Source organism: Diabrotica virgifera, chromosome 9 (genome assembly GCF_917563875.1).
Source record: "Diabrotica virgifera virgifera chromosome 9, PGI_DIABVI_V3a".
Classification (NCBI taxonomy): Eukaryota; Metazoa; Arthropoda; class Insecta; order Coleoptera; family Chrysomelidae; genus Diabrotica; species Diabrotica virgifera.
The window spans coordinates 175,065,585-175,078,269 of record NC_065451.1 but is presented as its reverse complement, the minus strand read 5'-3'; the positions used below and the strand labels follow the sequence as shown (position 1 = coordinate 175,078,269).

At 30.3% G+C, this 12,685-nt stretch overlaps 1 protein-coding gene across 1 annotated transcript in view; it reads right to left on the bottom strand.

The window, feature by feature from the left end:
* LOC126891946 (probable glutamine--tRNA ligase) overlaps window positions 1–12,685 on the bottom strand; it is an 81,389-nt gene that overhangs the window by 16,159 nt on the left and 52,545 nt on the right. Inside the window, exon 10 of the mRNA XM_050661291.1 lies at window positions 1,482–1,644. Coding sequence (XP_050517248.1) covers window positions 1,482–1,644 — 163 coding nt within the window. The remainder of the gene's footprint in view (window positions 1–1,481; window positions 1,645–12,685) is intronic.

Genomic DNA, 12,685 nt, shown 5'->3' with positions numbered 1-12,685 from the left:
CTCATTCAAAATAAACTTTTTATTTATTCTAAGGGACTTTCGGCCCTCGGTAATAATTTAGTCTTTCATTCTGCGTTTAACTTTTTTAAAAGTAATATTAGTTTCTTCAGTATTCGAAAAAAAATGGACATCATGTCCGTGGTAATATTTTCCAAATCTATCTTTGTCTTACAACGCACTCAGTCGAACAGAATATTGTCAGCATATTGTCAGTCAGACATTGACAATCAGTGACAATTTTAATTATTTGACATGGCATTGGGAATATTTTGAGTTGTTGATTAAATAATATATATATATATATATATATATATATATATATATATATATATATATATATATATATATATATATATATATATATATATATATATATATATATATATATATATATATATATATATATAATATATATAACTTAATAAAAAGTTATTTATTTTGTATTATTTGTGGAAGATCCAAGCAGAGAATACATCAGGATACTATATTCTGTGATCCAAGTATTTTGTTGTTAAAGATGTTCAAAATTGTAAGCGTTCCATAGTAACAATATATTATTAAAAAATCACTTTAACACTTTTCCTCTTTTCTCGATTGAGTATAAGTTTTTGTTGTACTGTTGTACATATAAATTATTACAATCACTGAATACATAGTTAGTGCAAAAATTATCGCATTTATTAACTGAATTAATAATTTGCAATTATAGATACAAATAACAGTTATCCAAGAACATTCAAAAGCCATATCTTTAAGTTAATGATGACATTTTCAAGTAGAATAGCATTCTAGTAATGTTTACATATCCATACCAGTGTGAATTTTACTACACCTAATTTGCCGTGTAAAGACAGAAAAAGTAGGGATAGCCGTAAAATATTTGCGAATTATGTACCCATGGCCTTAACATATAAATTCACATTATATTGATTGTTTCCCACCTTTACACGTATCAGAGGAGTCTGTCAACTAAAACTCGTCCTAAATACTCGTCCGACACGTCTAAAGGTGGAAAAGAATCAATATAACGTAAATTTTTAGGTTAATATCGCTAAATTTCCCAGCTCGACTAGTTTCATTTCTTTTTATCTCACAACTTAATACGTTTTCCATCTTTTGCGCTATTTTGCCGGTTATTTAGCACGCTCATCACTGTATTTCAAAAATACGACGATTTGAGCGGAGCATAAGGAAAAAGGCGAGTCACAAAGTTTCACAAAAAAGCGAATATTTCGCGATATGAACATCAGATCGAAAAACTGAAAAATACGTGTTCAAAATTTTTCAAAAATCTATCGAAAATACTTTCAAAACTTGCCAAAACAAGGGACTTATAGGCTTTAAATCTATCTCCTCCGAACTGATACAGACTCAGCTTTAACAAAAATTTCATGGACTCAAATAAATAAACTGATTTTTAGTACATCTTGATATTAGAATTAAAGTTGGTGTGGTAATTATGACTATCCTTTTGATCTTACCTCCATGAAGTCGCTTTTCTCAATGTATATAGTTCTATTCAGAATAACATCGTGATTACCCAGTTCTGGCTTGGATGGGAAGTTTGGAACTGACACAGCTATGGGCTTACTATGCGGGAAGTTTTCTATTGTAATTTTCAATGGTTCTAAAACAACCATCCTCCTAAAAATTAAAAAAGGACTAAATAAATTGGAGTGAAAATGATTGTAACCAAAATCCAAATTTGTCGCTGACTGTGATTTGAGTTTATTAAAATTTCAATAAATTCAATGTCCTTCAGACATTATAAAATTTCAATAAATAAAAAAAAATGTATTAAAAAAGATAAAAAAAATGTAGCCCTTTTTAGGGATTTTAAATATATACCTTTTATAAAGGATTTACTATTTTTTTTATAAAAAAAAAAAAATTAATATAGTCAAAAATCCTAATGCCAAATTTTTGAAATTTTGTAGTTTATAAACATTTACAATAACTTTAAAAATGTTGTCCGTAGAAACAATCTTTTTATATTTTCAAATAAAAAAATTTAGCCTGGGTTCATTTGGGACAAAGTTAGCCATATGTTTTTTAATTCACGGCTAATTTATTTATAATAATTAAGGAATCTCATTAAGAGGATGGGTACGTATTTTCGGCTGCAATGCTATTCAAATGGGGATTCATTTTTTTCGAATCCTGAGAAAACTAATAAGTATTTTTGAAAAATTTAAACGCAGAATGAAAGATTACGTTATTAGTGAGGGCCGAAAGTCCCTGAGAACTTCTATAATGTTTACTTTAATAAGTTACAGAAGTGAAAAACTAAGAGAAAATTTAGTGTGATTTTTAAATTCAAATATCTCATTCAAAATTTCAAAATAAAGTTTTTATTTATTCTAAGGGACTTTGGGCCCTCGGTAATAATTTAGTCTTTCATTCTGCGTTTAAATTTTTTAAAAGTATATATTAGTTTTTTCAGGATTCGAAAAAAATGGACACCATGTCCGTGGTAATATTTTCCAAATATATCTTTGTCTTACAACGCACACAGTCGAATAGAATATTGTCAGCATATTGTCAGTCAGACATTGACAATCAGTGACAATTTTAAATATTTGATATGGCATCGGGAATATTTTGAGTTGTTGATTAAATAATATTGATATATAGTGTATTTGATAAATAATTGATTTAAGACGTGAACTTAATAAAAAGTTATTTATTGTGTATTATTTGTGGAAGATCCAAGCAGAGAATACATCAGGATAATATATCGTCGCCTCAAAGCAACAGTAGGATATGCCAAATATTGTAGTTTCGAGAAAAACGCAATTGAAATTTTTACGAATTTTTCATTACTTAATAACTTTTTTATATTTGAATGGATTTACATGGAATTTTGTTTGAGTATATAATTTTACAGGCCTTACATAAATATTTATATTAATTCATAAAAAAGTGAAAAATAATTGGAAAAAAGTTACTTGTCCTACTGTTGCTCTAAAAGTTAATCTGTTTTTTAACGATATCCGTAAATATGTGTTATAAAGTGAGAACGTTTGAGTTGGAACAAGAGAAATCCTGAGACAGGTCGATTTTTATTTTTAAATTATGACTTTTTACCATAATATTATATCATACTAATGACGTCATCTATCTGGTCGTGATGACGTAATCGATGATTTTTTTAAATGAGAGTAGGGGTGGTGCGATAGCTCATTTGAAAGGTTATTTAATTCTCTATTCATTAATATTAACGTTAACATAATTATTTATACAGGGTGGCCAAAAAAAATTTTTGTTTATTAAATTAACTGAGTCAAAAAGAACAGTGTATGTAATTCATTTACTTTAAAATACATTTGAGTGCTGTCAGAAAACAAAAAGAAATGTTTATTTCATAAATAAACATTGTTCTTCGCTTAAATTCAATGTTAAATCTGCCACCCACCTGTCTCTTAGCAGCTTGAACATTGAATTTAAGCGAAAAGTAATGTTTATTTTTGAGATAAACATTATCAACTGTTTTTCTGACAGCAGTAAAATGTATTTTTAATTAAATAAATTGCTTACATTCTTCTTTTTGTGTCAAATAATTTAATAAAAAAATATTTTTGAACACACTGTATAAATAACTATGTTAATATTTACATTACTGAATAGATAATTAAATAACCTTTCTAATGAGCTCTACTCTCATTTAAAAAAAATCATCGATTACGTCATCACAACCAGATGAATCACGTCAGCAGTATGATGTATATTGCAAAAAGTCATAATTTAAAAATAAAAATCGAACTGTCTCAGGATTTCTCTTCAAATTCACCCTTTCTCGAGATAATGAATTTATTCCAACTCAAACGTCCTCACTGTATAAACTTAGATTGTACTAAAGTTTTGTTTAAAATTTTACACATTTTATTGTAAAAAACAAAACAATTTTTTTGTTCAAACATTTTATTAGATAAATCAAAAACTCAATATATATGTTTTCCGACAAATTTAAAACTTGACAACGAAAATGACAAACAAAAGAGAATGAAAAATTAATCAGAATTAGTTGTGGTCACATCGGATGCAGGTAACAATGTGAAAAAATTATGGTGTCTCTTATGATATTAAGTTATCCTTGCATAAATTCATTAAATCATTCTTTTTTTTTTAATCGGTATCGGTGGTGCTTGCTCATAGGCCAGAATTAAAATTGGCTTTTCTCTCTGGCTTCTTAACTTTTTGGTAATATTGATAACATCAAATACTTCCTGTTTGAATGAAGTCTTATAGAAAATTTTTCCAGGTTCGCCTTTCTTGATTTTAATCCATTTGATGTCGTTGATTAAAACTCCATTTGATGTGTTTGGCTATTTTTTTTCAATCAAAAAATTCTTCAGTTGACATCTCAGTAACTTTATATGGCTTACCTTTCTTTTTAGCTAACTTAGCAATGGTGGCCAATTCAGATGGAACATAAATTGGTCATTTTTTAAGTATTCTTGTTCTTTCCTTTTCAATACAATATACTAAATATTGACTTCTACTTACGGTGACCATATCTTTTTAAAGAAAAAAAAGTACAAAAAACAAAAATGAATTAAAAACGCAAAATGTATCTTGTTATTGGACAAATATAGCTTTTTGGCATTAAAAATAAATAAACTATGTAGCTAAACATAAAAAATTATATCAATTAAACTAAACATAACACATTACATTAACTTTGAAAAAGTTACAAGCCTGTAATAATTAAGAGTTTTTAGATGAGGGACCTGGAATAGCCTCATCTTCTTCCGGTGTTTTGCATCATTCATATTTTTCTGAACTTAAAATTAATTTAAGAAGGTCCGGCTTCGACTGAAGTAAATGAAACATTTCATAAAAGTCTCATCAAAATTTGCGTACACCAGCATCGCTGCCTTGAGAGTGATATGGACATTTGTGACTTTTCCGACGTCCAATAATAATTATTTATTACAGAAAATAAACGCTCGATAGCCGCACTAGCACCCGGAAGACAAAAAATAAATTCGCATAATATTTGTAAGTTTTTCAGTTTGAATTGATCTACACACTTAAAAACTTTAAGCCATCGATCCCGACTATTTCTTCTTCTCTGTTCCACTCAGCAAATTTTTTCACTTGTAGCAATGTCTTTCAAAATTCCCAGTTCGTCAAAGAGTTGATCTTCGTTTAACATGGTTGCATTGATTTACAATTTATTAAAAGCTTCGAGAGAATAACAAACATCGTTCCATGTTATTTCACTTCTTATGCGAGCTCCACACTCTCGCCGAAGTCGATCGAGGTTCAACAAGTACGAGAGTGTAGACGGCAACCTTGTGTAACTTTGCCTCACTTCGTTCTACTTCCATTCTCTGTCGCTGTCGGTCTGGTCAAAGGGATCTTTGTCGGTATCGCACCGCTCTTTGTCGGTATCGCACTTCCTCGAGAAGTAGAACGAGTGTGTAGAGAGGGTACTTCGGACTTCGGTCAACTTTGGCGAAGTAACTTTGCTCATGTGGCAATTCTAAGTATGTTTAACATTAACAATTCCTTCGGTTAATGACTTGTGTGAGTAAGTTTAATATCACTATTTTGACTCATGAGTTGTGAGAACATGTTTTTGAACTCGTTAAGGAATGTTATTAGTTGTAGTTCTATGTTAGTTTTAGGTTCTTGGTCGTTGTTGATTTGATGTGCTGTCACATTTGCGTATGTTCTGTAATGATTTTGTAGAGTAGTGTTTAGCAGATTTGTTTCATTACTTACATGAGGGTTGTTAAATGTTTTTTCTTTGGGGCTGTTGGTTTCCTCTTTTTGGCATATTTCTGTTTTCTACTAGTTTCATGTAGATAACACAGCCCTTATAGTTAGCAGGGTGATCTTGTTTGCATATGCCTTAGCCGGATTGTTTCTAGGTTTTTTTACAAGATTTTGTATCATGTTGTTCTCCACATGAGACATGTGTATGAAAATAAAAATTTGTACTCCAGTTTTTTAAGTAGGTTACACATTTTGTGTAAAAATGTTTCACTTGTGCAGTGAAGTTTTGTGTACGACCACCGCACCATACGCCTGATGTCTCACACACTTAAAATGTTTTTAAAGATCATTCATAAACGCATTTACCAAACACTTGATATGGATATTGAAGAAACCCACTTTATATTTACACTACTAATCCAGAGATGCTTGGATGTGAACCAGGATAATATGTACGTCTGTTTCATAGATTACAACAAGCCTTCCGATAAAGTCTGCCACAAAGAGCTAATGGACATCCTCAAAGCAAAACAATTACAATACAATGACCTTTGAATTACAACAAATCTATATTATACACAGCAGGCACACATACGCATTAACGAACACACATCAGAAGAGTTCGGAATTAAAAGAGGAGTGCGACAGGGGTGTGTATTGTCACTACTACTATTAAATGCATACTCTGAAGAAATTATGAAAAAAGTTCTTGAGGGAGAAACAGCAGGAATAAAGGTACCTAAATGGAACGCCAATTAACAACATTAGATATGCGGACGACACTATCATAATAGCGGACAACCTCCAAGACCTCCAAAATCTAATGAACAAGATAGTTGAGTGTGGAGAACAATATAGATTATCAGTAAATATCAAGAAAACTAAATTTATAAGGATATCAAAAACCCAAAATAATGATGAAAGCCTGACAATTAAAGGTAAAACTTTAGAACAAGTTGAAGACTATAACTATCTTGGCACAATAATTAATCACACAAACGATTACTTACTCCAAAGAAATCAAAGTTCGAATAGAGAAGACAAGAACCAACTTCAATAAAATAAGAAAGGTAGTTTGTGCAAGAGAACTGAAATAATTAAGACTTGAGAGTTAGGCTGGCAAGGTGTTATATTTTCTCGACTCTGCTTTACGGGATAGAAGCATGGTCAATTAACGCGTCGACTACTAAAAAGTTGGAAGCATTTGAACTGTGGGTGAAGATAGCATGGACCGAGCCTGTAACAAACAACGAAGTCATGAGAAGAGTCAACAAAAGAATGGAAATAATGGAAACCATATATGTATACAAAAAGAAAAATATACAAATAAATTTGTTTAAAAGTAGTAAAAGATAAAAATATTAATTTTTTAGAAAAAATAAGTACATTCGCTTGTCCTTAGAAAGGTTTTAAAGTACATTAGGACAATATTTAAAAATAAGTACTGTCCTACTTAAATAAGTACATATGGTCACCGTACTTCTACTAGATATTTTAGATTTTTTATAACTTAAATTAGCTGATGCTGAATTATTCATTTTTATTCTCACAATACAACTTTTAATATGAATGTAATAGTAGAACTGTGGTAAGATTTCTGAAGATAATAAATATTGTGGGGGCAAGCCGTTTAATATAAACAAAGACAAATATTCGCAATTCGGCAATAACTACATTAACACTAGGATGTGCGTAAGATAACTTAGTGTTGCATTAATATTTTGTGACCAAAATTAGTAAACGACAAAATACAACAGTAGGATATATATGTTGTCTTAGTGTTACATTATATCATATGAGTTAAAGAGAATTAAGCTACACAAGGATATGTAATATTGTGAAAAAAGTATTCCACTTTTTATTTATCTTAGTGTTACACTCAACAGAAGGGTTTATTTCCAATCATTTGAAATGGTTATCCCAAAAGTCATTTTTTACATATCCTACTGTTGCTTTGAGGCGACGATATTCTGTGATCCAAGTATTTTGTTGTTAAAGATGTTCAAAATTGTAAGCGTTCCATAGTAACAATATATTATTAAAAAAATCACTTTAACACTTTTTCTCTTTTCTCGATTGAGTATTAGTTTTTGTTGTACATATAAATTATTACAATCACTGAATACATAGTTGGTGAAAAAATTATCACATTTATTAACTGAAATATTAATTTGTAATAATTATACAAATAACAGTTATCCAAGAACATTCAAAAGCCATCTCTTTAAGTTAATGATGACATTTTCAAGTAGAATGACATTCTAATAATGTTTACATATCCATACCAGTGTGAATTTTACTACACGTAATTTGCTGTGTAAAGACAGAAAAAGTCTGGTAGGGATAGCCGTAAAATATTTGCGAATTATGTACCCATGGCCTTAATGCCATTTTAAAGAATGGGATTTGTATTTTTTCTTAAAAAATTTGCAAACATTGTACCTTCACAGCACCCTCTACGATTTTTCAAAAATGTAGTTTAAACGATTACATACTAGGGGGAACTTACAAATCCACCGAGTTAAAATACCGAAAAAGCAATTTCAAACGAATATAATTTTCTGTATCTCCGGATCAACTCAATGGATTTTGATCTTTGTTTTTTTAATGTGTATGTAATTTCTACGTACATTACAAATATGCAATTTGTTTATAAATTTATTAATTAATAAACAGTCATAGTATCATTAATGATAATTATTTATTGAAGATAATTTATTTATTAAAGTATACCTTAACTTTTTCTATGATTAATAACGATAGTATGATTAAAATCATGGATTTTTGGGAAAACATTATTTTTTCAAAAATTGTTTAAACAAATTAGACTGTTTATTAATTAATAAATGTCTAGACAAATTGCATATATATGTAATTACAGAAAAATTACATACAAATTAAAAAAGAACGATCAAAATATATTCAGTAGATCCCGAGATATAGAAAATGATAGTAGTTTTCCCTTTTTCCCTTTTTTAGTTTTTGAACTCGTGCATTTGTCGGCTCCCAGCTCCCCCTTCACTTACCACGACTAGTCACCAATTGAACTACATTTTTAAAAATTCGTGTAAAATACCAGCTTCTCTAATATGTAAAATGATTTTTTCTACTGACAATATTTTTAAAGTTATTCTAAATGTTTATAAACTACAAAATTTCACAAATTTGGCATTAGGATTTTTCACTATATTAGATAATTTATTTTATCATTTTTTAGTACATTTTGATGGCATCAGTTTTCTACTTTCATTTGGCATACGCAGAATTGCCCTATCTTCATTATTTTCTGTCTTGTTATTGCAAAATAAAGGTTTCTGGAATAAACAAATAAAATAACACTTAAACTAATTAATGGATCGGTCTCAAATTTTGAGGGTTTGTTAAGTACCCCAATATAAGTGCCCGTATATGTATACGGGCACCCCACAAAATGGGTCATTTTTTATGGCTAGTATTTCCTAAACCTGTTGTCCGATTTGAGCGATTTTTTTTAATATGTTATAGCCTTGTTCTTTAACAATATCGCTGGGATAATATTTTTGCTCGCCAGGACAATGTACCAATCAAACTATGTTTTTTCTAAAAGTTCGGAACACCCTGTGGAATATTATTCTAGCATTTATAAAATTCTGAAATTTAAACCCAACTATAGCCTCAGGTTTTCTTAACATTCTGCTTTTTGGTTCATTCGCTTATGTGGGATGATAAAAAAGTTAGGTACTTTAACAACTAGCCATGTTCTTCATCAATACAGGATGTTGCTAAATAAGTGCGTCAAACTTTAAGGGGTAATTCTACATGAAAAAATAATGACCGTTTGCTTATAAACATTTTATTTTTTATTTTATTTAATCAGTTAAGCCCATTCGTACCTTTCGGTGTTGGGCTGTTTACAACTAGTTCAATATCTACATTTCAATACATTTTAATAATTATACAAAACTTTTATTTTAACAATACAATTTTAATAAATATAAATTACTTATTTGACCCATTTTTCTGTCCATATGTTTTAATCTTGTGGTGCTTCTTTGATACTTCTTTTCCATGCTGTTCTATTTTGAGCCAATTGTTTTACCATACTCCATTGCAGTCCTCTCTTCTCTGCTTCTTGTCTAACTTGTTCTTCCCATCTCATTCTTGGACGACCTACTTTATTTTTCCCTTGTACTCTGACTTCATATACTTTTTTCGTTATTCTTGTGTCGTTTAGTCTGTGGATGTGGCCCAACCATCCTAACTGTCGTTCCCCTATAATTGTCTCTATGGGTTTTATCTTTAGAGCTTGAGTTATTGTGTCGTTTCTTATTTTGTCTCTTCGTGTTACCCCTTCTATTTTTCTCAAGAATCTCATCTCTGTAGCTTTGATTTTTCTTTTGTTGTTCTTTGTTAGCGTCGACGACTCTCCCATAGACGATTGATGGTCGAACCACTTTTTGGTACACTTGTGTTTTGACTTCTTTGAGTACCTCTTTCTTTCCAAAGAACGTATTTCTTAATGTATTATAAATTGTCCCTGCTTTTCCTATTTTATTGTTTATTTCTTTGTCTATTTTACCATCTTCTTCAATAATTGTACCTAAGTAGTTGTAGCTGTTTACTTGTTCCAAAACTTGTCCTTCTACCTTAATTTTTATCACTTTTTTTGTAGTTGCCATAACCATTGTTTTACTTTTATCTGTGTTTATTATTTGTTGCAGTTTCTCTTCCGTGTCAGCTAACAATACCATATCATCTGCAAATAGTAATTCTTGTATTTGTACATTGTTCATTTTCCATTTTCCCAATATCATGTCTTTAGATTTCTCCTTGCATTGCTTTATTGCGTCATCTAGTACCATTGAGAAAAGTAATGGACTTAGTACACAGCCTTGTTTTAGTCCTATCTTTGCCTGGAATTCATCAGATTCTTGATTGTGAGTTTTTATTTTTATTTTATTATTTTTATATAAGGCTTTAATTATTTCTATCATATCCTTTTTTATTCCATTTTTCTTTAAACATTTCCATATATCTTCCCTTCTTATTCTATCAAAAGCTTTTTTCAGATCAATAAAGCATATGTGTATCTCTTTGCCTTTCATCAATAGTTTTTCTCCTATTTGTCTCAATATGAATATCATATCTTGGGTACTCCTTCCTTTTCTGAAGCCATGCTGGGATTCTTCTAGTTTTATTTCTAGTTTTTCCCTTAGCCTTTTTTCAATTATTCTATTGAATATTTTGGCAGGAACGCTTGTCAATGTAATACCCCTATAATTTTCGCAATTTCTTGCGTCTCCTTTCTTAAACAGTGGTACTATTATATCTGTTTTCCAATCAGATGGTATTTCCTTTGCTGTGATTATTTCATTTAGTAGTTCTCGGAATTTTTCTTTTGAATTTTCACTCATGTACTTTAACATTTCAGCTGTGATTTCATCTTGGCCTGGAGATTTTCCCAATTTTAATTTGTCAATGGCTTCTGCAATTTCCTCTTTTGTTATTTGCTGCATTTCCTCTGTATTTTCGATCATGTCTTCCTCTCTTTCATGTTGATATTGTTTCCATTCTGTTAGTTCTTTAAAGTACTGCTTCCATCTTTGCATTATTTCTCTTTCTGTAGTTAATATATTTCCTTCTTTATCTCTTATGTTTCCATATCTCGCCATTTATAGTTATTTTATTGTATCCAATTTTCACCTTATTTCCTTTTAATTCTTCTTCTTTTGCCATTTTTCTTATTTGCTTGTTCTTCTCACGCTCCTTTGTTGTCATGTCATGATTTATGTATACCTTTTCCTGCTGCAGTTCTTTTAATTTGTATTTGTTTTTCATGATTTGTTCTTTTTCGTCATCATTATTTATTTCAATTAAGCATACTTTTCTTCCTATTTTATGAGCTGTTTTTACATTAATATTTATCTGTAGAGTGTTTTTTATTATGTTCTCCACGAATTGTTTAAGTTCTGTTTTATTTTCTGTCTCAATTTCAATTCCTGACATCACTATATTGTTTTTCCTTTTCTCTCTCTCTAGCCATTCAATTCTATCATTTGTTTCCTCTAGCTTCTCTTTTATATCTTTATTTTCTTCTTTTAGTTTTTGATTTTCTTGTCTCAATATCTTATTTTCTTCTCTTATCATTTTTATATCTTCACTGGTTTTGTCACTCTGCTTTTTGAGCTCCGACACCATCTCTATTAATAGATCTAGTTTTTGTTCTTTACTATTTGTTTTAGATGGTATTTGTGAGAGTTTTCTATTTTTTGATCTTTGAGTCGCATCATCCGGATCTCTTTTCCTTTTGCTGTCGTCCGAACAGTCGTCGCTGTCCTCCATGTTCTTGTTTGTTTCGCTTTGTATTATTTTATTATCATCTTCCGCCTTGTTCTTGTTTATTTCACGGTATCTTAGTTGGTATCTCAACGATAAGAACTTCGCCCAGATCGACTCTTCAAAAGCTAGGTTCCTCTTTGAGTCCTCAAACTAAGTAGTTTATTTTATTTTTCTTCGCTAAGTATTTTAATTTTTAGAGTTTTCCCTTTTTCCGCGACTTTTACTACAGTCTGGCAACGTCGCCGTGACGTGGAGCGTGACCCGTCTACCAGCTGGCTGTTGAAACTCGTTCACTTTCCTATGTCCGTTTTTTGTGTTTTTTGTTTATACACTCTTAATTCACACTTAATTAGTAATTTTTGTTTATTTTTTCACTTGTATCGTCCGTATGCACTTTTATATTCACTTTATATTGGAAACTGTTATTTAATTTCCACTACTACATCCAAAATTGGGTAAAATAGTAGGTGGTATTTCAATAACCTTCTCTTGGCTCTACCGCTTATAAACATATGTCCGCAAATGCTTCGTTTCCGAGATACTGGATGTTGAATTTTTTCGTACAAATTGACGATTTATTTATTGCTCTAAAACCGGTTGATGTATGCAAATGAAATTTGGTAAGTTTTAAGAGGTAGTTTTG